This window comes from Erythrolamprus reginae, chromosome 4 (assembly GCF_031021105.1).
Source record: "Erythrolamprus reginae isolate rEryReg1 chromosome 4, rEryReg1.hap1, whole genome shotgun sequence".
NCBI classification, from domain to species: Eukaryota; Metazoa; Chordata; class Lepidosauria; order Squamata; family Dipsadidae; genus Erythrolamprus; species Erythrolamprus reginae.
In genome coordinates this window covers 18,278,682-18,299,878 of record NC_091953.1, presented here as the reverse complement: position 1 = coordinate 18,299,878, position 21,197 = coordinate 18,278,682, and the positions used below count along the sequence as shown (strand labels likewise).

Sequence of the window (21,197 nt, the reverse complement as noted above, 5' to 3'; positions counted from 1 at the left end):
TGGAGCATTCAGAACTTCTGGAGGCAAGCTGTTTCACTGTTCAATTGTTCTAACTGTCAGGAAATGTCTCCTTAATTCTAGTTTGCTTCTACCCTTGCTTAATTTCTACTCCCATTGCTTCTTCTTCTACCTTCTCAGGCACTTTGGAGAATAGCTTGACTCCCTCTTCTTTGTGGCAGCTCCTGAGATATTGGAACCCTGCTATCATGTCACCCCTAAATCTTACTTTATTACTCTATCTAGAATACCCTGCTGTTCCTACCCACCCTAAGATCCATATGCATCCTTTCTGAACTGCAACAACACCAGAATGACAAAACACACATCACAATGCCACAATGCAACCTCTGTCTTTCCTCTACATACACATTCAAAGATACACATATAAAGGCTGGTGCTTGCACGGCCATGTCACAATGATGCATGTTTTGTCACTTGCCCCCTTTCCTGCAACCTAAGAGGGCGCATTAGTACCCATGCAGCCTTGTTCTTTGTCTACTGAGATGTGAGTTCTATTCTGTTCAAATGGGACGGAGAGATACATATGTGAAGGATCTGGGCCATAATTGGATGTTGCAATTCTCACAGGTTTCCAGAATGGATCGATGACATGAAACCACAATGGAGGTGGGTATGGGTGGGAAGGGACCAGCGAGTGAGAAGAGATAAATTGATGCTTCTTTGCCATGAGTGAAGTCTGCAGCTTCGCTTGTCGTCTACACCTAACCTGTACTGAGGAGATTTGCAGTGGCATTCAGAACTGCAGGTGACGCTCCTGGTCAACGAAGCACAGCCAACTTGAGCTCTACGGAGCAAAGGCAGGGTATAAATGCAATAGACAACTAACAGTCAAATCCTATGCAAATTTACTCAGACGTCAGTCACCTTAAACAAGGGCATATCAGAATCTGAAGCTCTTCTAGTTCAGAGCAATGGTCCATCTAGTCCAGCATCCTATTCCTACTATAGCTAGGCTTGGCCTCTAGGAATGATATTCAGAGGTATGCTGCTTGTGATCAGAAGGCTGTATATAACAGTGATGGCGAACCTTTTTTCCCTCGGGTGCCGAAAGAGGTGTGGACGCACACTATCGCACATGCGCTAGTGCCCACACCCATAATTCAATGCCTGAGGAAAGCGAAAACAGCTTCCCCCGCCCCCTGGAGGCCCTCAACAGCCTGTTTCTCAACTTCTGGTGGGCCCAGTAGGCTCGTATTTCGCTCTCCCCAGGCTCCAAAGGCTTCCCTGGAGGGTAAAAACGCTCTCCCCCATTCCCTGGAGGCTCTCTGGAAGCCAAAAACTCCCTCCCAGAACCTCTGTGCAAGCCAAAAATCAGCTGGCTGGCACGCACATGTACTTGGAGATGAGCTAAGGCAACCTAAGAAGTGTGTGCCAGCAGATACGGCTCCGCATGCCAGCTGTGTCACCTGTGCCATAGGTTCGCCATCACTGGTATAGAACATCATGGGTAAAACAGACTTACGGGCTGGATTCAAACATCACACCCATCCAGAATATGGCTCATTTTGAGCTTAACATAAGAGAACCCATCTATGATGGCTTAATGTTAGTTGTGAGTAATTAAGGTTGGCTCAAACATCCCCGGCTAGAAATCCAGGTTTACTCTTATGGGGATCCAGGGTGGGTTCTACTTACCTTCTCTACCAGTTTGAAGTGTACGTTTTGCTCGTTTTGCTCCTGCGCGCACCCATCACATTGTGGAAATGATCCCTGTGCATGCACAGAGGATTGTTTCCAAGCCGCTTTCAGGAAGCGGTTTGGGGGCGTGGCCAGCTGGCCATCGCTGCCAGTTCAGCAACTGGGGACACTGATATGGGTGAACCGGTCTGAACCGACAGCAACCCACTCACTGGTGTGATCCTACGTTATATGTACAGTGTTCCCTCGATTTTCGCGGGTTGGAACTTCGCGAATAGCCTATACCACGGTTTTTCAAAAAATATTAATTAAAAAATACTTCGCTTTTTTTTCTCTATATCATGGTTTTTCCCGCCCGATGATGTCATACGTCATCGCCAAACTTTCGTCTGCCATTGTTGATTGGCTGAAATCTCAGCCAATCAGCATTGTTATCGCAAAAAAAATAAATAATTATTGTTAAAAAATAATTATGTTTATAAATATCAGGATTACTAAGTGTCTTCAATGGTGAGTATCAGAAAAATGGTGAGAAAATGGTTGTTAAGGGAATGGGAAATGGTAATTTAGGGGTTTAAAGTGTTAAGGGATGGCTTGTGATACTGTTCATAGCCAAAAATGGTGTATTTACTTCCGCATCTCTACTTTGCGGAAATTCGACTTTTGGGGGTGTTCTTGGAACACATCCCCCGCGAAAATCGAGGGAACACTGTAATCCTCTTTTGAAGCCATCTGAGATATATATATGTTACATCCATATAACGTTTAACCCTTCCATCTCCAGATATGTAGAAACTGTCTGGGATTTACTGACAGTACTGGGCTAGATGGACTAATTCCAAAGTAAGTGTGCATAGGATTTCAACCTAATTATCTACATCAATTCTTGGAATGAGCTTTTGTCACTCTAGCTTCCTCCAGATGAAATTACAATTCTAGGGTTGCTGGCCAGCAATCTTTAATGGATGAAAACTTGGGGCACTCCTTATGTGATTATATTTAAGGACAGGCAAATGGGGAAGAACTGATCTATGCTACAGATCCCACAGGGAGCTGCAAAAGGAGGGGTGGGAAAGCAACTTTCAACAAGTCAAGTCCTTTTAACGCTGAGCCTTTCATAGGCAAAACCAAGAACAGTTAGAACAAAAGTTGGGAGCCCACCCTCTTTCCCAAGGAACTATTTCTAGCACCTCTGTTCAACTTTTTCCTTTCTCTGCAAGGCTCTAAATTCTCACCACAATATCCAAACTGTCTGAGAGCAGAAAATGTTCCTTGTTTTTACAAAAAGAAAACAAAACAGTGTGTCATCTCTATCTATCCATCTATATATATATATACACACACGCAAAAGATACATATATACATATATACATATATAGATTCATTTAACAAATCCTTGCAATGCAGATGTCTATTAGCAACATATATGTATAGACTAAACATCTGCAGCCAAAATTAACCGAACCGGGTTTTTTTCTTCCTCCAAAAAAAGAGGAAGCTCTGTTGAGAAGCAAGCAGGAATCACCACTGAACAGACAGGTCACAACATCGCATGACACAAATGATGCATCACCCACTCACTGTAGTAGGGCCCTAGATCCTACCCCTAAATTTTAACACTCTCGGTTCCATATACGTTGTAACCTTCTCTATAAGTTGCTAAATTCTGGGAATTCTGCGAGGAAGTTGGATTAAAAGTCTGTGCACTCTTTGCCACCTTCATTCTCTTCGCCTCGGCCCTGGATTTGTAACAGAATTCTATCAAAGCCACCAGCATTGCCAATCCCAGGCCGCCAACCAGAATGTAGAAGACGCCAGCAACGTTGCTGAGACTCAGGGCGCTTGTCTTGTCCTGGGGAAACAGAAGGGAGAGCGGTTACCTTCCAGGAACAAATAGTGGGAAGCAGAAAAACAAACAGCAGTGTACAAAAACAGGTGGGAGAGTTGTCTAAGGCAGGGGTTTCTAACCTTGGCAACTTTAAGACTGTTGGATTTCAACTCCCAGACATGAGAAATTCTGGGAGCTGAAGTCCAGAAGTCTTAAAGTTGCCAAGGTTGGAGAGCCCTGGTCTAAGGAACAGCTTCATTTACACAAATAGGAAATTTTAACAAAGTACAAGCCAAACAAATTATGGGTACATCCTAAAACACAGGCACATGTATTAAAAACTCATTTTGAAAAAAACACACGCAAAAGTTGACTTACGCTTAACCAACCCTTTGCAATAGGAGTCCCTTAGCTACTGTACGAGTAACGGTGAAATAGTTTTAGGCAATTAAATGCAGTAGCCTTCCAACACAGCTAGTTTAATGTCTATTTTTGGCTTAGTCAAGAGCTTCTTCTTTTTAATCACTAATTGATCTATACCTTTTTCCTTTTCATTATTGGAAAGGTCATAAGAAACAAAACATCTCAGAAGTTTTCCAAATACGTGTCAAGTGTTATTTTTTTAATGAAGATTGCTTACAGTGTGTTTTCTAAACTCAGCAAAGTGCATTTTCTATCAAAGCTAATATTTTGGGCACAATCTTTTTCTTCAACTGCTACTCTCTAATGTCCTACTGTGCTGTTATGGCTCACTTTCAAATCTTATTTAATCTTAATCATCTTAATCTTTAATCTTATTTAGTTGCAATCTGGTGAAAAGTGAAAGTTAGGAAAGCCACAAAAACATTAGTAGCATTCCTTGGATCACTGAGTAGAGAGTAACTTCAGAATATGAGATTTCCCCAACCCCTAAGATTGTGGGGTTTTTTAAAATGTAGAATGTTCTTTGGTGGTTCACAATTCTACCAGTTTTGAGTCTAAACATGGATGTATTGGCTTTAGTGTAGTGTTAAAGGTGTATTTTTAGCCACTGTATTGTTTTCATATTGTGAACTGTTACAAATACAATTCATTGTTCATTTTGGTATACTTTTGTTTATTTTTTCTTCTATTTTTATATGTAGAAACTGAATAAATATTTTTTTTTAAAGGAAAAGAAATCAGGCATAGCATTTTAAAAGATTGTGTATTTTAATTCTTTGGATAACAAATTGTTTTGGGTTTGACAGTATAGTGCAGTGATGGCGAACCTAGGACATGGGTGCCACAGTTGGTACGCAGAGCCATATTTGCTGGCAAGCGAGCCATTGCTCTAGCTCGGATCCGATGTGCATGTGTGTGTCGGTCAGCTGGTTTTTGGCTCGCACAGAGGCTCTGGGAGGGCGGTTTTGGCTTCTAGAGAGCTTTACACTCCCCCAGCTTCAGGGAAGCATTTGGTGCTTGGGAATGGCAAAACATGAGCCTACTGGGTCCACTAGAAGTTGGGAAACAGGGCGTTTTTAGCCTCCAGAGGACCTTTGGGGGGGGGAGCTGTTTTTGCCCTCCCCAGGCATTGAATTATGGGTGTGGGCACTTGTTCAAGTGCGATAGCGCGCAAGCTTGCTCTTTTAGCACCCAAGGGGAAAAAAAGGTTTGCCATCATTAGTACAGTGTGTATTGTTAATTAAGCCACTTAGTAGATCTTGCTTTAAGCAACAAGAAATATTTTACTATTTTAAAAGAAGAGTAAGTGGACTGGTCTTAATGACCTTTAAAATGTCTGTTATTATAATAATACAAACTAAAGGTACATTATTAAATATAGTAAGTCTTATTTTGATGGCAAAATTGATCAGATGACAGTGTCTACATTCATGTTGGATACATAACCTTATGATCTTAGTTTTCCAAGTGTTATCAAATAAATAAACAAGGAAGGAAGGAAGGGAGGGAGGGAGGGAGGGCAGGCTTTAATTTGTTTTTAAAAATGGGAGGAATTAATTTCTGAACTATCAGTTGCTCTAGAGCAGGAGTATCAAACTGGCTGCCCACAGATGGGATGCATCGCTCTCTGGCCACACCCTCACCTAGTTTAGCAAAAGTGGGCGGAAAGTTGCGATACATCCCATGATGACGTGAGTTTGACACTCCTGCTCTAGAGGAATGATCAACTCCATGACAGAGTTACAATGGAACTTCAGCACTGTGTAGTCAAAAAATGGCAAATATTAAATATGATTATTTCAGATCGCATAGATATATTTCAAATCATTCCACAGGACCATTCTGAATCTAAGTGTTTCATGTCTACAAATCCAAAATATGGAACAATGTAGAAAACACTTACTTTATTTATTTATTTATTTATTTATTTAATCCAATACATAATACACATTGAAGAGAAAGATATGTAATAATATAAGTAAAGAAAAGAATAGAAGAAAAGATATAAAAGTATAGGTGAACATATTTGAAAGGAAGAAAAGATAAATGAGATAAGGAGAGACAATTGGACAGGGGACGGAAGGCATACTGGTGCACTTACGTACGCCCCTTACTGACCTCTAAGGAACCTGGAGAGGTCAATCGTGGATAGTCTAAGGGAAAAATGTTTGGGGTTAGGGGTTGACACTACTGAGTCAGGTAATGAGTTCCACGCTTCGACAATTCGGTTGCTGAAGACATATTTTTTACAGTCAAGTTTGGAGCGGTTAATATTAAGTTTGAATCTATTGCATGCTCTTGTGTTGTGATTGAAGCTGAAATAGTCATTGACAGGTAGAACGTTGCAGCATATGATCTTGTGGGCAATACTTAGATCGTGTTTTAGGCGACATAGTTCTAAGCTTTCTAGACCTAGGATTGATAATCTGCAAATTGATTGATATTTTGGGCAAATTAAAATTAAAAGGATGTATTATTGACGGAAAAAGCTTTTGGCTATGTGTTCTCTCTCTCTTGTGTGTGTGTATGTGTTTGTGTATGTATATGAATGTGCATTGTGTTGATGAATGTGGTTTTGGCAGAAATGTTTAAGTGGAGTTGACCTGTGGATTAAGGTCTTTACAGCAGTATTAATGGAATATAATTTCGTTCCACAGGAACGGTGACAAAATTAACCTCTTCAACATGATGGTTCTTCCAATAGGTGACTTATTTCCATTTCTAAGTGACCAATAACTCCCTCGTGAACATAACAATAGGCCCCGAACTTCAGCAACTGACCTTACTTCCAGAATCCTTCGGTCCACATTCACCTTTATCGTACCACCATTTGTTTTTCAGCTTGTCTAAGACGCCTGCCTCACTGAGTTTCAATACGGCAAGGTTTACAGGAGTTCTTCACGTGGGAAATAACATAAATAACATTATATATGTTATTTTATGTTATTCAAGCAAAACTACATAGAATCGCATGGCAAAGTGATGGAGCACAGGCCACAGTGGTGGTTACACCATGTACAGAGAAGGCCTAGGGTCAGAGACAGCTATACCAATGGGACCTGCTCCATCGCTTCAAGTAATGGGCGCGTCCTGCTGGGTGAAGTTTTAAATAAGTTGTCTGCAATTACTGTAAACCCAAAACTATTGGCTTCAACAAGGCTTAATATGTGCTTCATAGATTGTCAGATAGTTTGAGAACTTTTCTGCTTTTGCTTCTTTTTTTAAAATATAAATGGATGCTTAGCTATTAACCTCAGAAGAAGCCTACCACTAAATTGTCAGCTGAACAGTTTAGGCTGCAAGCCAAAACAGACTTTATGAAAAAGATACTGCTCAAAAAAATAAAGGGGACACTCAAGTAACACATTCTAGATCTGAATGAATGAAATATTCTCAATGGATACTTTGTTCTGTACAAAGTTGAATGTGCACAACCACATGTGAAATTGATTGTCAATCCGGGTTACTTCCTAAATGGACAGTTTGATTTCACAGAAGTTTGATTTACTTGGAGTTATATTGTGTTGTTTAAGTGTTCCCTTTATTTTTTTTTAGCAGTGCACATTCTAATGAATTCAATGGGATCTAAAGCTGAGTAAAAGTACCTAGACTCACAGTGTGTATGCAACAGTCTTACTCATTACATTTTTCAGAATCTAGGATATAATAATAATAATAATAATAATAACAACAACAACAACAACAACAACAACAACAGAGTTGTAAGGGATCTTGGAGGTCTTCTAGTCGAATCCCCTGCTTAGGCAGGAAACCCTACACCACTTCAGACAAATGGTTATTTATTTATGTAATTGGATTTATTATTATTATTATTATTATTATTATTATTATTATTATTATTATTATTTATATGCCACCCCTCTCCGAGGACTTCAACATATTCTTTAAAAGGTTATCCAACATATTCTTAAAAACGTCCAGTATTGGAGCATTCACAACTTCTGGAGGTAAGCTGTTCCACTGATTAATTGTTCTGTCAGGAAATCTCTCCTTAGTTCTAAATTGTTCTCTCCTTGTTTAGTTTCCATCCATTGTTTCTTGTTCTACCGTCAGGTGCTTTGGGGAATAGCTTGACTCCCTCTTCTTTGTCGCAACCCTTGAGATATTGGAACACTGCTATCATGTCTCCCCTAGTCCTGCTTTTCATTAAACTAGACATACCCAGATCCTGCAACTGTTCTTCATGTGTTTTTGCCTCCAGTTCCCTAATCATCTTTGTTGCTCTTCTCTACACTCCTTCTAGAGTCTCAACATCCTTTTTGAATCATGGCGACCAAAACTGAATGCACTATTCAAAGTGTGGCCTTACCAAGGCATTATGAAAGTGGTATTAACACTTCAAGTGATCTTAAATCTATCTCTCTGTTTATGCAGCCTAGAACTGTGTTGGCTTTTTTGGGAGCTACTGCACACTATCGGATCATATTTAAATGGTTGTCCACTAGGACCCCAAGATCCCTCTGGCAGTTACTACTGTTGAGCAAGGTACCACAGATACTGTACCTGCACATTTTGTTTTTCTTTCCTAAATGTAGAACCTTATGTGGGATGGTTTTGTTATGTGGGATGATTTCAATGCTTGATGTCCTGCTTGTGATTACAACATCTCAATGTCTTATGGTCATTTGCCAGCCTCCTATAAGCAAAGTCAATGGGGAAACTTGCAGAAAATAACAAAAGGCAACCTCGCTTAATATCCTCCAGTGATTCTCTTATATGTCAGTAATCAAAACCGTTGGAATTTAAACAACGAATTCACATTATGTCATGCTATATGGACTGTGTTGCTTAGTGACAAAAAACCTGGTATAAATTTTCATTCTTAAGAGAGGGCTACCTGTTGCCTATTTATACACTGCTCAAAAAAAAGGAACACTTAAACAACACAATATAACTCCAAGTATATCAAACTTCTGTGAAATCAAATCCACTTAGGGAGCAACACTGATTGACAGTCAATTTTACATGCTGTTGTGCACATTCAAATTTGTACAGAACAAAGTATTCAATGAGAATATTTCATTCATTCAGATCTAGGATGTGTTATTTGAGTGTTCCCTTTATTTTTTTTTGAGCAGTATATATAGTAGCTTCTCCTACCAGTTTTGACAGGGGTGCACTATAAATAAACAGACTGCAAAACCCCACACTTGTTAACACTGATGGTGTTATCTAGCTGGGTAACGAAATATAATAATAATAATTTATTAGATTTCTATGCCGCCCCTCTCTGAAGACTCGGAGCAGCAAACAAACAACCAGCTCAGAGAACATCAAGAGATCTACAGTTTAACCTTGAGTTATAATATTATCTTCTGTTGATACTCAATAGTGGAATAGAATTATCCTTCTCAGCTTTTTTTTTTAAAAAAAACATTAAATAGTCCAACTTTTCTACATTCTACAGATCTGCCCTAATGAAGAATTTTGCTAGGACAAGAAAAATGCTTGATGAAAGATACAGGATGAAAAGGATTTATTTCCTTTAAGGAATTAGGGGTGAGATTAAGCCCCTTCTGGTAAAACTAATTATTTGAAACTATGCCACATGTCAATTTGTCAGCATTTCTTTATCTTCTGGTTCCGGAAACTTATTTTGGAGATAGATATGATTCCTGAATGGTTCACTTTTTTTTTTTTAAAAAAAGTGAATTTCTTGAGCAATTGCCAAAATGACAAGAAAAACTCCAATCTGGACTTCAAGACGAACCAGCTGTCCTTGGTCAAAAAAGGAAATCTGATTAGGATGCAAATATTTTTGCTTTGACAGTAATTGCATACATCTGGATGCTAGTTGGCAGTGTATTTGCAGTGCCACCGTTGTGTCTGGCGAACAGGAAGGAGGGGCCACAGCAGACGCGCCAATTACTCAACACTTCTGTTTACCCGCTTTGGTGACATTGAGGCTAACCTTGGAGTCACCTCCCCCGCTGCCACACTCTCCTTTGTCGTACCACCATTTGTTTTTCAATTTGTCCAAGAGGCCTTGTTCATTCAGTTTTAACACTGCCAGGTTAACAGCATTTCTTGAAACGATAAAACATATCTTGTAAGAAACTGCATAGCTGTTAAAGATGTTAGAAGAAATGAGGATTTTTTTTAAAAAAAGCTTTTATCTATGCACTAAATAAACCTCTCATTCGTATGCGACAAGATTCCTGCAAAAAAAAAACAGAGAAAGCAAATTTGTGGAGGGGAATATGCATTTCGGATATTATTTTCTTTTTAAAAAAACTTGATGGTTTATCACTCTAACAAAGCTATTTGATCACCTTTTTGTAATAAGGTAATTAACTCAAGAACATGGCACCGGGCCAGGTTATCTCCGGGACCGCCTTCTGCCGCACGAATCCCAGCGACCAATTAGGTCCTACAGAGTGGGCCTTCTCTGGGTCCCGTCAACTAAACAATGTCGTTTGGCGGGACCCAGGGGAAGAGCCTTCTCTGTGGTGGCCCCGGCCTTCTGGAACCAACTCCCCCCAGAGATTAGAATAGCTCCCACCCTTCTTGCCTTTTGTAAGCTTCTTAAAAACCACCTCTGTCGTCAGGCATGGGGGAACTGAGATATTCTTTCCCCCTAGGCTTCTACAATTTATGTATGGTATGTTTGTATGTATGTATGATTGGTTTTAAAATAAGGGTTTCTGGCTGCTTTAGTATTGGATTGTCGCATGTTGTTTTTACCACTGTTGTTAGCCGCCCCGAGTCTACGGAGAGGGGCGGCATTCAAATTCAATAAATCAATAAATCAATCAATAAATAAACAATTTGAAAATATACACAGAGAGACATTCAATATTTAATCTAAGTGTATACGTGTGTGTTTGTGAATGTGTATTTGTGTGTGTTTGCATTTGGTAAGAAAAGGTCAAATTATTTTCTCTGATGCGATCTAGGCTTCTTTTCAATTTCTTAGGAAGCAGTTAAGAAACTTTATTGTTACCGGCAACATTACGTTTGTTAAATTCCATCAAACTGGAATTGCCTGTTTTTGTACTAGCAGCCGAGTTTATTTTATTGCATTGTATGCATCCTATCTACTGCTAAAATTACATAGGAGACAAATATCTGGAGAGTTTTATATCATGGCTTCCAGTGTAAAAAAAACCCCAACGTTAAGCATTCACATCGCTCAATGTGACTTGAAATAGGTTTCATCTTGTATGAATTAATGAACAGAGAGTTAGACTACTTATTATTACATTCTGTTACGGAACATTTGTCCCTGGTCTAGGAATTCCATCCCAGAATTCCCAGCCAGCATGGTTGTTTTCAACCCAGCTTCATCTTTAAGGGCAGAATGACAAACCAAGACAAGACACTAGGGCAGGCTGAAGATGGTCAGAACTATTGAGAACTAGATTAGGTAAACCTAGTCCTAAGGTGTCCAATTCTGTGCCTTTTTAGGGGTTGTACTCTGCTGCCAAGGAATTCTCAGATTTTATAACCCATTTTATGATTGATTGATTGGATTTGTATGCCACCCCTCCCCGAGGACTCGGGGCGGCTCACAACATAGAAAACAATGTACGATGTACAAATCTAAAAATCCAATTAATTTTACTAGAAAAACTTTAAAACTACTGCAACGCTCTCTACATGGGGCTACCTTGGTTTCCATTTCCGTTTTATTATGGTTTGTCTGAGATGCATGACTGTTTTTATATTAAGGGGTTTTAAATTGATTTTAACTATTGGATTTGTACTGTTTTGTTGTTGTGAGCCGCTCCGAGTCTTCGGAAAGGGACGGCATACAAATCTAATAATAAATAAAATAAATACCTTTGAAGAGTGTTTGGAAACTCCAGATTGTGCAGAATGCGGCCGCGAGAGCTATCGTGGTGCTACCTAGATTTGCCCACATCTCTCCAACACTCCACGGCCTGCATTGGCTGCCGATCAGCTTCCGGTCACAATTGAAAGTGTTGGTAATGACCTATAAAGCCCTCCATGGCATTGGACCAGAATATCTCTGAGATCACCTTCTGCTGCACGAATCCCAGCGACTGATAAGGTCCCACAGAGTTGGCCTTCTCCGGGTCCCGTTGACTAACCAATGTCGTCTGGCAGGCCCCACGGGAAGAGCCTTCTTAGTGGCAGTCCCGGCCCTCTGGAATCAACTCCCCCCGGAGATTAGAACCAGCCCCATCCTCCTTGCCTTTTGTAAGTTACTAAAGACCCACTTATGTCACCAGGCATGGGGGAACTGAGATACCCCCCAGGCTTATACAGTTTACGCATGTTATGATTGTGTTGTATGGTTCCAATGTTGGTTTTAGAATGTTTTTAATATTAGATTTGTTACACTGTCACTATTTTGTTGTGAGCCGCCCCGAGTCTGCGGAGAGGAGTGGCATACAAGTCTAATAAATTAAATTAAATTAAAAATTCTATTAACATTTAAAATCATTCATTCCCATTCACATCATAAAACATACTGCACTCATCGGCCAGGGGGCAAGGGTCTAATGGCCCCAAGCCTGGTGGCACAGATAGGTCTTTAAGCTTTTACAGAAGGCGAGGAGGGGGGGGTCAGTATGAATCTCTGGGGGGAGCTGATTCCAGAGGGCCGGGCCCCCCACAGAAAAGGCTCTTTCCCTAGGTCCCGCCAAATGACATTGTCTAGTTGACGGGATCTGGAGAAGGCCAACTCTGTGGGACCTAACTGGTCGCTGGGATTCATGCGGCAGAAGGCGGTCCCGTAGGTATTCTGGCCTGATGCCATGTAGGGCTTTATAATCCATTTAGGGATATCACATTCTCTGAAACAAGAGGTAAATAAAATACAAATCAATAGCGAAGATTTGGATGGGTATTATCGCAAAAATAAGCCCTGGGGAAAGAGGGTTATCTGAAATTTTATTTCCCAAGAGAAAGAATTGGGCACCGGATTCAAAATTGCATGACTTTGGACATGCAAGAAAATAGTAACAATATACAATCTATTGAATTATTCACCCTTTGAATTCAACAGGCCAGTTTTTAGGATGTTTTATTAATGATAACTGTGTTATTTAAGGAGAAAACATCTACCTGGGCCTAGTTTCATCCAATGGGTCTGATTAAGATATGTGATTCAAAGAGAAAGGAGAAAACCAAAAACTGGACTGAAACGGTTTATTTGGTTCTTTTCATCCTAGAATTCATTGCTTCTAAATGCAGGATGTTATGGATTCCAATTAAATATTGGGATGACAGTAACTTTTAATTTCAGCAACTTTCACTCAATCCTTCCAGTATTCTCACTGAAGTGCCCACTTCCCTGTGATGGAAGTGTCAAATTTCAGCCTTTTTCTTTTTATTTTGCTTAAAATAAACTCCAACGTCCTATTCTATATTGCTACATTTTTTTCCTTTTAACAATCAAATCTAATGTGAGTGGCATTCACAATCCACTCAGTACATTCATAGATCAGTGCTCACGGAGAATAATGAAAATTTTGCAAAAGAAATGTCTTTTTAAAAAAAATTAGTGATTTCCTTTTGTTAGGAATCTGAATTTTGCTTCCACTAATTCAAAACAGTGTTCATCAACTTTGACGATATTCATATAAGTGGACTTCAAGCCCTAGAATTTCCCAGCAACATGAAGTCTTAAAAGTTGCAAAAGCTGAAAAAAACACTGTTCTAAGGGATACTTTGAATGTAATGTAGTGGAATGTCATTTGATGTCCTCATCAACATTCATTTGATGTTCTCTTACAATCTGTCACCTTAAGAGGAGTAATATTAATAAAAAATCAGAAGCATCCGTGCTACGTAGCATCAAAAGTGTAGAGCAGGTGTGAAACTCAAGACCGGTGGACCACATCCGGCCCATGGGGTGCTTAGATCTGCCCCTTGGGGCTGCCCTGAAAACAGCTAAGCAGTGGCTACAGTGCCTCTGCCAGTGAAAACAGAACTCAGTGGCTCTGTTCTCACTGGCAGAGGGCTGTAGGAAGGCTGAAAATGGGGTCTGGGGTGGCTGCACACAACCCTCCCAGGCTCAGTTTTCACTGACAGAGGGCTAGCAAAACAAACTAAAGGAAAACCAATCCAAGAGTGAAGTATCCAAGACCATTTTACATCTATGTTAGCATTTCTATGAATTTTAAAATTGTTACTAATTCAGGTTTAAATCTATAGAAATGCGACATATACATGCAAAATGTTTTTGACTCGAGTTATTATTTTGAATTATTGGACATTTATGGGTTTCCCCCCCTAAAGAAATCTGATAGGGTCACTTAGTTATGGCATTTATAAAACAAGGTTGTTTCATACAATATAGAAGTTATTTCGTATATTAGATTGTGACCAGGTGGGAGTGGTTATATGATCATGTGACCAGGGGGGTAGCTTAAAGGTCATGTGAGTGGTTTAAAGGTGGCCAACTTGATATCACTTGCTTCAAGGGTTTGGGTTAGGGTGCCTGGCCTCTCCTCGCCTCAAAGAGATACAATTTCCCTATCTATTTACTATTACTGAACATTCAAAATATAATATTTAATTCTATGTATATATGCCATATGTGTACATACATATTACACATAGGCACACAAAAATATTAGATTAAATTAGATTTATTAGATTTGTATGCTGCCCCTCTCTGAAGATACATTACTTACTATATACATTATTTATATTGTATACTATATACATTATTTACTATATAAACTGTGTGTGTATGTACACACCCACACGCATGCACAGCTCTTCTAAAAAAAAATTCTGAAACTTTGATTAGTTTGGTAAGATATTCATTTTCTATTTAAATTGGTATATTAACCATTGGAAATTAAAAGGAGGATAACAAACATGGTTGCCGCAAAATACTCTTAAGTCTTATGGGATATTAGTCTGAAATATATTCTAAATTATTATTTATTAATAAGCAGGCAGTCCCTTGATTTGGGGACTTCTACCGAAAAGACCTTCACACTGAATTTAATATTATGTTTAGGTATTGAAAAAGATCACTGATTGAAAAAAAAATCAGCATACAGTATAGTTTATTGGATGTAAATCAGTGGTGGGATTCAGCTGGTTCTCTCCAGATCGCGCAAACTGGTAGCGGTGACTGTGGGAGGCTCCGCCCACCCCTCTGGATGATCCACATGAGCCTCCCACAGTCACCGCTACCAGTTGCGTGATATGCAAGCACTTGAGCAGAAGTCCATATGCATGTACAGCCAAGGCCTGTACACTCACATTTGCGAACTGGTAGAGAAGGTAAGTGAATCACACCGCTGAGTAAACTACATACAAGTTATTGGATGCACCTATCTTATGGATAAACTTATTAACTCTTTTACTCAGGTAGTATACTTGGTGAGAGGATGCAAATTAGTTCTTCACACCCCTTCTGAAAAGAATGATTAGTGTTCTCACATTAAGGTCTCTTCTTGTTAGAATTCTGGATGGAAAAATTATTTTCTGGATGTCGAATAAAAGGAGCAGCAAAAATTAAAGTTAAAAACGGATATAATCTTCAATTAAATCAGTTCCCTGAGCATTTAGTGATATACTGTAACAATTGATAATGGGAAACATTTGTTGGACATAGCCATTTCCCTTTGAATAAAACATGCATATTAAAAAAGCCATATTCATTTTGGGCAAATTTCATCTTCAACTACTGGAAGAAAAAAGTTTTTAATTTTTAAGAAACAATTTGCAACTGGATTGTGACATTGGTAGTTATTATTTTTTTAAAAACACTATTTATGAGAGGGTTATTTAGTAGCTGATTAGCCATATCCATAAACAATTTGACAGCAAATAAAGGAAATAATGAAAAAAAAAGGTAATGGAAAAATAAATGAGAATTTTAAGGATGTCTATTCGCAATTAAGCTAAAACTGGTTAAACAATCTAACCACATTGCATTCCTTATTACATATAGCAGGCCATGTAAAAAACACATTCTTTTCACACTGCTTTTTAATAGCTACGAAGATGCAATTGAAAAGATAAAATAATAATTTCTGGCCACTTCAACATGGTCTATATAGAAACTTTTTAAAAACATTTACAAAAAAATCATATATCTGCTATTTGCTTCGAACAGAGGGTTTTTTCCAGAAAGATACAGTCCTGCTTAATTGTATTTTGTACTCTTGAACATTGTTGCTCAACTTTAACGTCTTTAAGACATATGAACTTCAACTCCTAGAACAGAGGACTTCAAACTTGGAAATTTTAAGACTTGTGAACTTCAATTCACAGAATTCTCCAGCCAGATTTTAACCAGTTGGCTGGAGAATTCTGGGAGTTGAAGTCCACAAGTCTTGCCAAGTTTGTCCTAGAATTTCCGGGCGCATCAACTGGCTGGAGAATTCTGGGACTTGTAATCCATACATTTTATAGCTATAGATTAAAAAATACTGATCTAGAATGCATATTCTTTCATCCTCCTTGCACAGAACCAATCAGAAAATATGGCCCTATTCCTTTGAATTGAAATGTGGAAACTTCATGCAGTTTTTACCACTGAACATAGTAGTAAAATAAATATGCCACCCTCATAATGCACCGACACCTTATTGCATTGCACTAGTTCCCTGAGGTCTGCTTGACCAAGACTTTAGTAGGTAATCTGGAATTTCTTTTACTATCAGCAAGGAACAATTTGGTTCCGGATAATGTATGTCAAATCAGTTAGCACTGCATTTTCACAGTCCTGCTTTTAACCAGATTTCTAAATATAAATTTAGAAATATTATTCAGTTACTATGTAGAAAAGTACAGGAGACTCATGAATAGTCACTTATCAAGAGTCCAAACTTATGCTGGACCTCCCAAAAGCTACTTATAAACCTGTTTCAAAGTTATGGCAGCTGCAGCACTCCAACAGTCATTCATCCTTAGGACTCATTGCAAGGATGCTGCAGTGGTCCCCACCACTTATCTCTCCCTCCCCATCCAGCCAATGGGTCTTCTAAGTTTTGGGTCTGCTTCTTTCCAACTACAGTGGTACCTCTACTTAAGAACTTAATACCATGACCAGGTTCTTAAGTAGAAAAGATTGTAAGTAGAAGCAATTTTTCCCATAGGAATAAATGTAAAAGCAAATACAGTGGAACCTCGACATACGAGCAGCTCTACTTACGAGCTACTCGAGATAAGAGCTGGGAGGGGAGCTAACTTCCGCGTTCGGCTTCAGGAGACAGCTCCTTGGCGCTCGTATCCCACGTGTTTTAAAAGGTTGCAGCCGGCCTGGGGGGTTCGGGGGGGTGCTGGCAAGCCCCCCAGACCGGCTGCAACCTTTTAAAACACGCGCGCCGCTTCGCAGCTGTCTCCTGAAGCCAAACGCGGAAGTTAGCGTTCGGCTTCAGGAGACAGCTGCGAACGCGGAAGTTAGCGTTCGGCTTCAGGAGACAGCTGCGAAGCGGCGCGCGTGTTTTAAAACGTCACAGCCGGCCTGGGGGGCTCGGGGGGAAGCCCCCGAGCCCCCCAGGCCGGCTGCCACGTTTTAAAACACGCGCGCCGCTTCGCAGCTGTCTCCTGAAGCCGAACGCTAACTTCCGCGTTCGGCGGCAGCGGGTTTTTTTGTTGTTGCACGGATTAATTAACTTTACATTGTTTCCTATGGGAAACAATGTTTCGTCATACGAGCGTTCCGACTTACGAGCCTCCTTCCGGAACCAATTAGTCTCGTAAGTCGGGGTTCTACTGTAATGCATGCAAACCCATTAGGAAAGAAATAAAAGCTCAGAATTTGCGTGGAAGGAAGAGGAGGAAGAAGAGAAGGAGGACAGTTGCTGCCGAAGGAAGAAGGTGAGGTGAGGTGAATCAAAAAAATCCAAAACTTTAAGGCTTTAAAAAAAGGGGGGACTCTGAGGTGGTGTATACATCCTATACACTGCACCAGAGAGAGAAACCCAGGCAGGTGAGAGGGGGGAACCTCCTGCTCCTTTGACTGAAAGGCTGCTGCTGCTGCTATCTGCTTCCTCTTCCTTCCCATGCTGAAGGGCACCCCTCTCCTCTTGCTCGCTCGCTTTGTAGTCGGTGCCTTTCCTTCACTGTGATGACTCCTTGGTTCGGCTGAAGCCGAGTTGATCCAGCCGGGGCAAAGCACCCCTTTTTGCCTTTCCGCAGCCAGATGCTCTGGGAGGCAACCTCACGTCAGGTGTATGGGAGGCAGCACAAGGGAGTCATCACAGCAAAGTGGTTTACTCCCTCTCCAAGTGCCCAGACAAAGGAAAATGCTCTGTTTGCTCTGGGCTGCCCAGAGCAAAGGGAGTGTTTCTTTTCTCTGGGTGCTGGCAGAGGCTGATTTACTTCTGCGCATGCGCAAAAGCAAAAATATCAGCGAAAATCACGGAAATCTCACTCATATGAGCATCTTCGTACAAGCTTTAGCTTGCTGTGTATATGTGGAAGCCAAATCTCATGACGACGGGCACGGCCGCACTCACCAAACACATGTGTGCGTACGGTGACCTCGGAGGGCGCACCAGTAGTGCCGAAGAGGGCAGGACTTCACTTCTGGAAACATGCGCAAAAGGCACGCGTGCAAGTAAAGAGCATGTGCGCATGTGCCCGCATTTACAATCACGAACCGGTAGGGAATGTAAGTGAAAACCAACTCTGTCCCAAACATCTGCATTTTGCAATTTCTGCTAACATCCTATAATGGATAAATAATATACCTGAAACAACATAATAGAATAAAAAGATTTTGAAGCACTTATCTCTTCACATTTTCACCCTTAGGACTGAAAGATACATTATAATTTGTGCAAGTAGAGTAGTTGCCATAGATATGACTGCATTTTACACCTTCTGCCGAGAGGCAAACAAGTTTTGTGCCACGGAATGAACACAGAAATTACACCTGTTTTTATTTATCTAATGCATGTAAACTGCTATTTTCTTCTTATATTTTGAGCGTAGAGATAATTCTTGTGTAACTATTCATACAACAACTATATTATGATATTATGATGAATCCTAGGCGGCATGAACAGAGGGATCTTATCAAGATCACGAGAAATGCTACTACCACTTTACAATGCCTTGCTAAACCCACACGTAGAATACTGCATCCAATTTTGGTTACCACAATATATATAAAAAAGATATTGGAAATTTGAGATTCTGGAAATGGGGGGCTGAAGGTTAAAACATGAAAAAAGTTGCAGGAATTGGGCAAGTATAGTCTAGTGCAGTGATAGTGGACCTTTTTTTCCTCAGGTGCCAAAAGAGCGGGTGTGCGTGCTATCATGCATGTTCAAGTGTCCACACCCATAATTCAATGCCTGAGAAGGGCGAAAGCAGCTTCCCCCACCCCTGGAGGCCCCCTGGAGGCAGGAAACTGCCTGTTTCCCAATTTCTGGTGGGCCCAGTAGGCTCGTGTTTCGCCTCCACAGGCTCCAAAGGCTTTCCTAGAGCCAGGGGAGGGTAAAAACGCCTGGCTCCATCCCTCCGGAGGCTCCCTGGAAGCCAAAAATGCCCTCCCAGAGCTTCTGTGTGAGCCAAAAATCAGTTGTCTGTGGTAGAATCTCTACATTATCAACATAGACTATCATTGCTGTTAACCAGCCTACAATATTTGGTTGGCAAAAAGTCTATTTTTATCAGCTAAATGACTCCAGAATTTATCTGGAAATGGAATAATAGCCGGGCAAGATGCAGCCTTGTTTAATTCTTGTTTAAGCCCTTCCAGATTACATCTTAATCTTAAGGTTAGAGTTGTCTTATATCTTATAGATAAAAAGAAGCCATCATTGACTTCTCAGGTCTTCTCACAATTTGTTTCTAACGATACTATCAATGGCTTGCTTAAAAGCAGTAAATAGCAGAAGATAGGTTTTGCTATATATTTCTCCATTTAAGAACTTAGCGTGAATCCTATTGTATTTCTGCCTTCCCTGATGCCTACTTGGAATATTTCCTGTCTATATTCAGTTTGTACTTTCCAGTACAAAATTTTGGTATCTTACTTTTAACTGTAAGTTTCACGTTATAATTTAGTGATAGTACTTAATAGGTTGATAATGATCAAGGGATACCTTTTCTTTCCTTCTTAAAGGTTAACACTATGTCAACATATCTGGAAACAAAAATCACAAGGATTACAAGAGTGCTATTTTATTGTTGTAGGTTATAATAACAGAATCTTATAAACCTGATCCTTTTCCAATGGTGTCAACAGAATCACAAACTGCTCCTCTTTCCCATAACTGAATTCATGTTTATCTTGCCTCACACCTACACCAATGTTATCTCCACATTTCTCTACATCTACTTCAGTAAATACATAGACCAAAATTGGATATCACTGTCTAAATTGTTTTTAATTAACTCTGGAGTAATCATGTAAATTCCTAATGCATTTCTAAATTTCAGTTGATCAATTTGTTTATCAATTTGAGGTTGCACTGCGGACACTGCAGAAGTCCAAAATGTTCTTTTTTTTAAGGCAGCAATTATGTTAGTTTTGTTGCAAAAAGTTCCTGGCAGATATCAAACTTCAAAATAGAAGTATTGCTTGATTTATTTGTTGATTCCAGTATGCCATTATATCATCCCTAGTTAGCTGTTTATATAAAAAGAATTGCATTACAAAACTATTTGGACTAATACTTCCATGAGATTCTGTTTTGGGGATAACTGATGATCAAATCTCTCTTGGCATTATCACCAGGCACTATCTGGTCAGACCAGGAATTGACTCCTCTAGTCAATAGTTGACTGGTGAATTGTTGGAGTTGTCATACCAAATTATTTGCTCTGCAATATCTATCTATCTATCTATCTATCTATCTATCTATCTATCTATCTATCTATCTATCTATCTATCTACCTACCTACCTACCTACTTACCTATCTGTCTGTCTGTCTGTCTATCTATCTATCTATCTGTCTGTCTGTCTGTCTGTCTGTCTGTCTATCATCTATCTATCTATCTATCTATCTATCTATCTATCTATCTATCTATCTATCTATCTATCTATCTACCTACCTACTTACCTATCTATCTGTCTGTCTATCTATCTGTCTGTCTGTCTGTCTGTCTATCATCTATCTATCTATCTATCTATCTATCTATCTATCTATCTATCTATCTATCTATCTATCTATCTATCTATCTATCTATCTATGCCTATCAGGTTGGCAGTAAGTGGAGAAAGGTTAACTTGGAGGGTTAGTTCTGCCTTAGTTCTGTTTCCCTATCTTTTAGATCATAGTCTTTGATCTTTTGCAAAAACCTGATGGATTTCCATGACAGCAAGTGCGGGGGGGGGGGGGAGTCAATTCAAACTACACCAATATTCTGGGT

At 39.9% G+C, this 21,197-nt stretch overlaps 1 protein-coding gene across 2 annotated transcripts in view; it reads right to left on the bottom strand.

Moving 5' to 3' along the window:
• The window catches only part of GRIA4 (glutamate ionotropic receptor AMPA type subunit 4), a 316,665-nt gene that overhangs the window by 11,530 nt on the left and 283,938 nt on the right, over positions 1 to 21,197 (bottom strand). The window contains exons 14-15 of one of the 2 annotated variants that reach the window (XM_070751668.1): positions 9,843 to 9,957; positions 3,377 to 3,511 (exon numbers count right to left, since the gene is read on the bottom strand). In XM_070751668.1, the coding sequence (XP_070607769.1) occupies positions 3,377 to 3,511; positions 9,843 to 9,957 (250 nt within the window). Of the gene's footprint in view, positions 1 to 3,376; positions 3,512 to 6,691; positions 6,807 to 9,842; positions 9,958 to 21,197 lie in introns of both variants that reach the window. The other variant, XM_070751669.1, reaches the window with a different exon arrangement.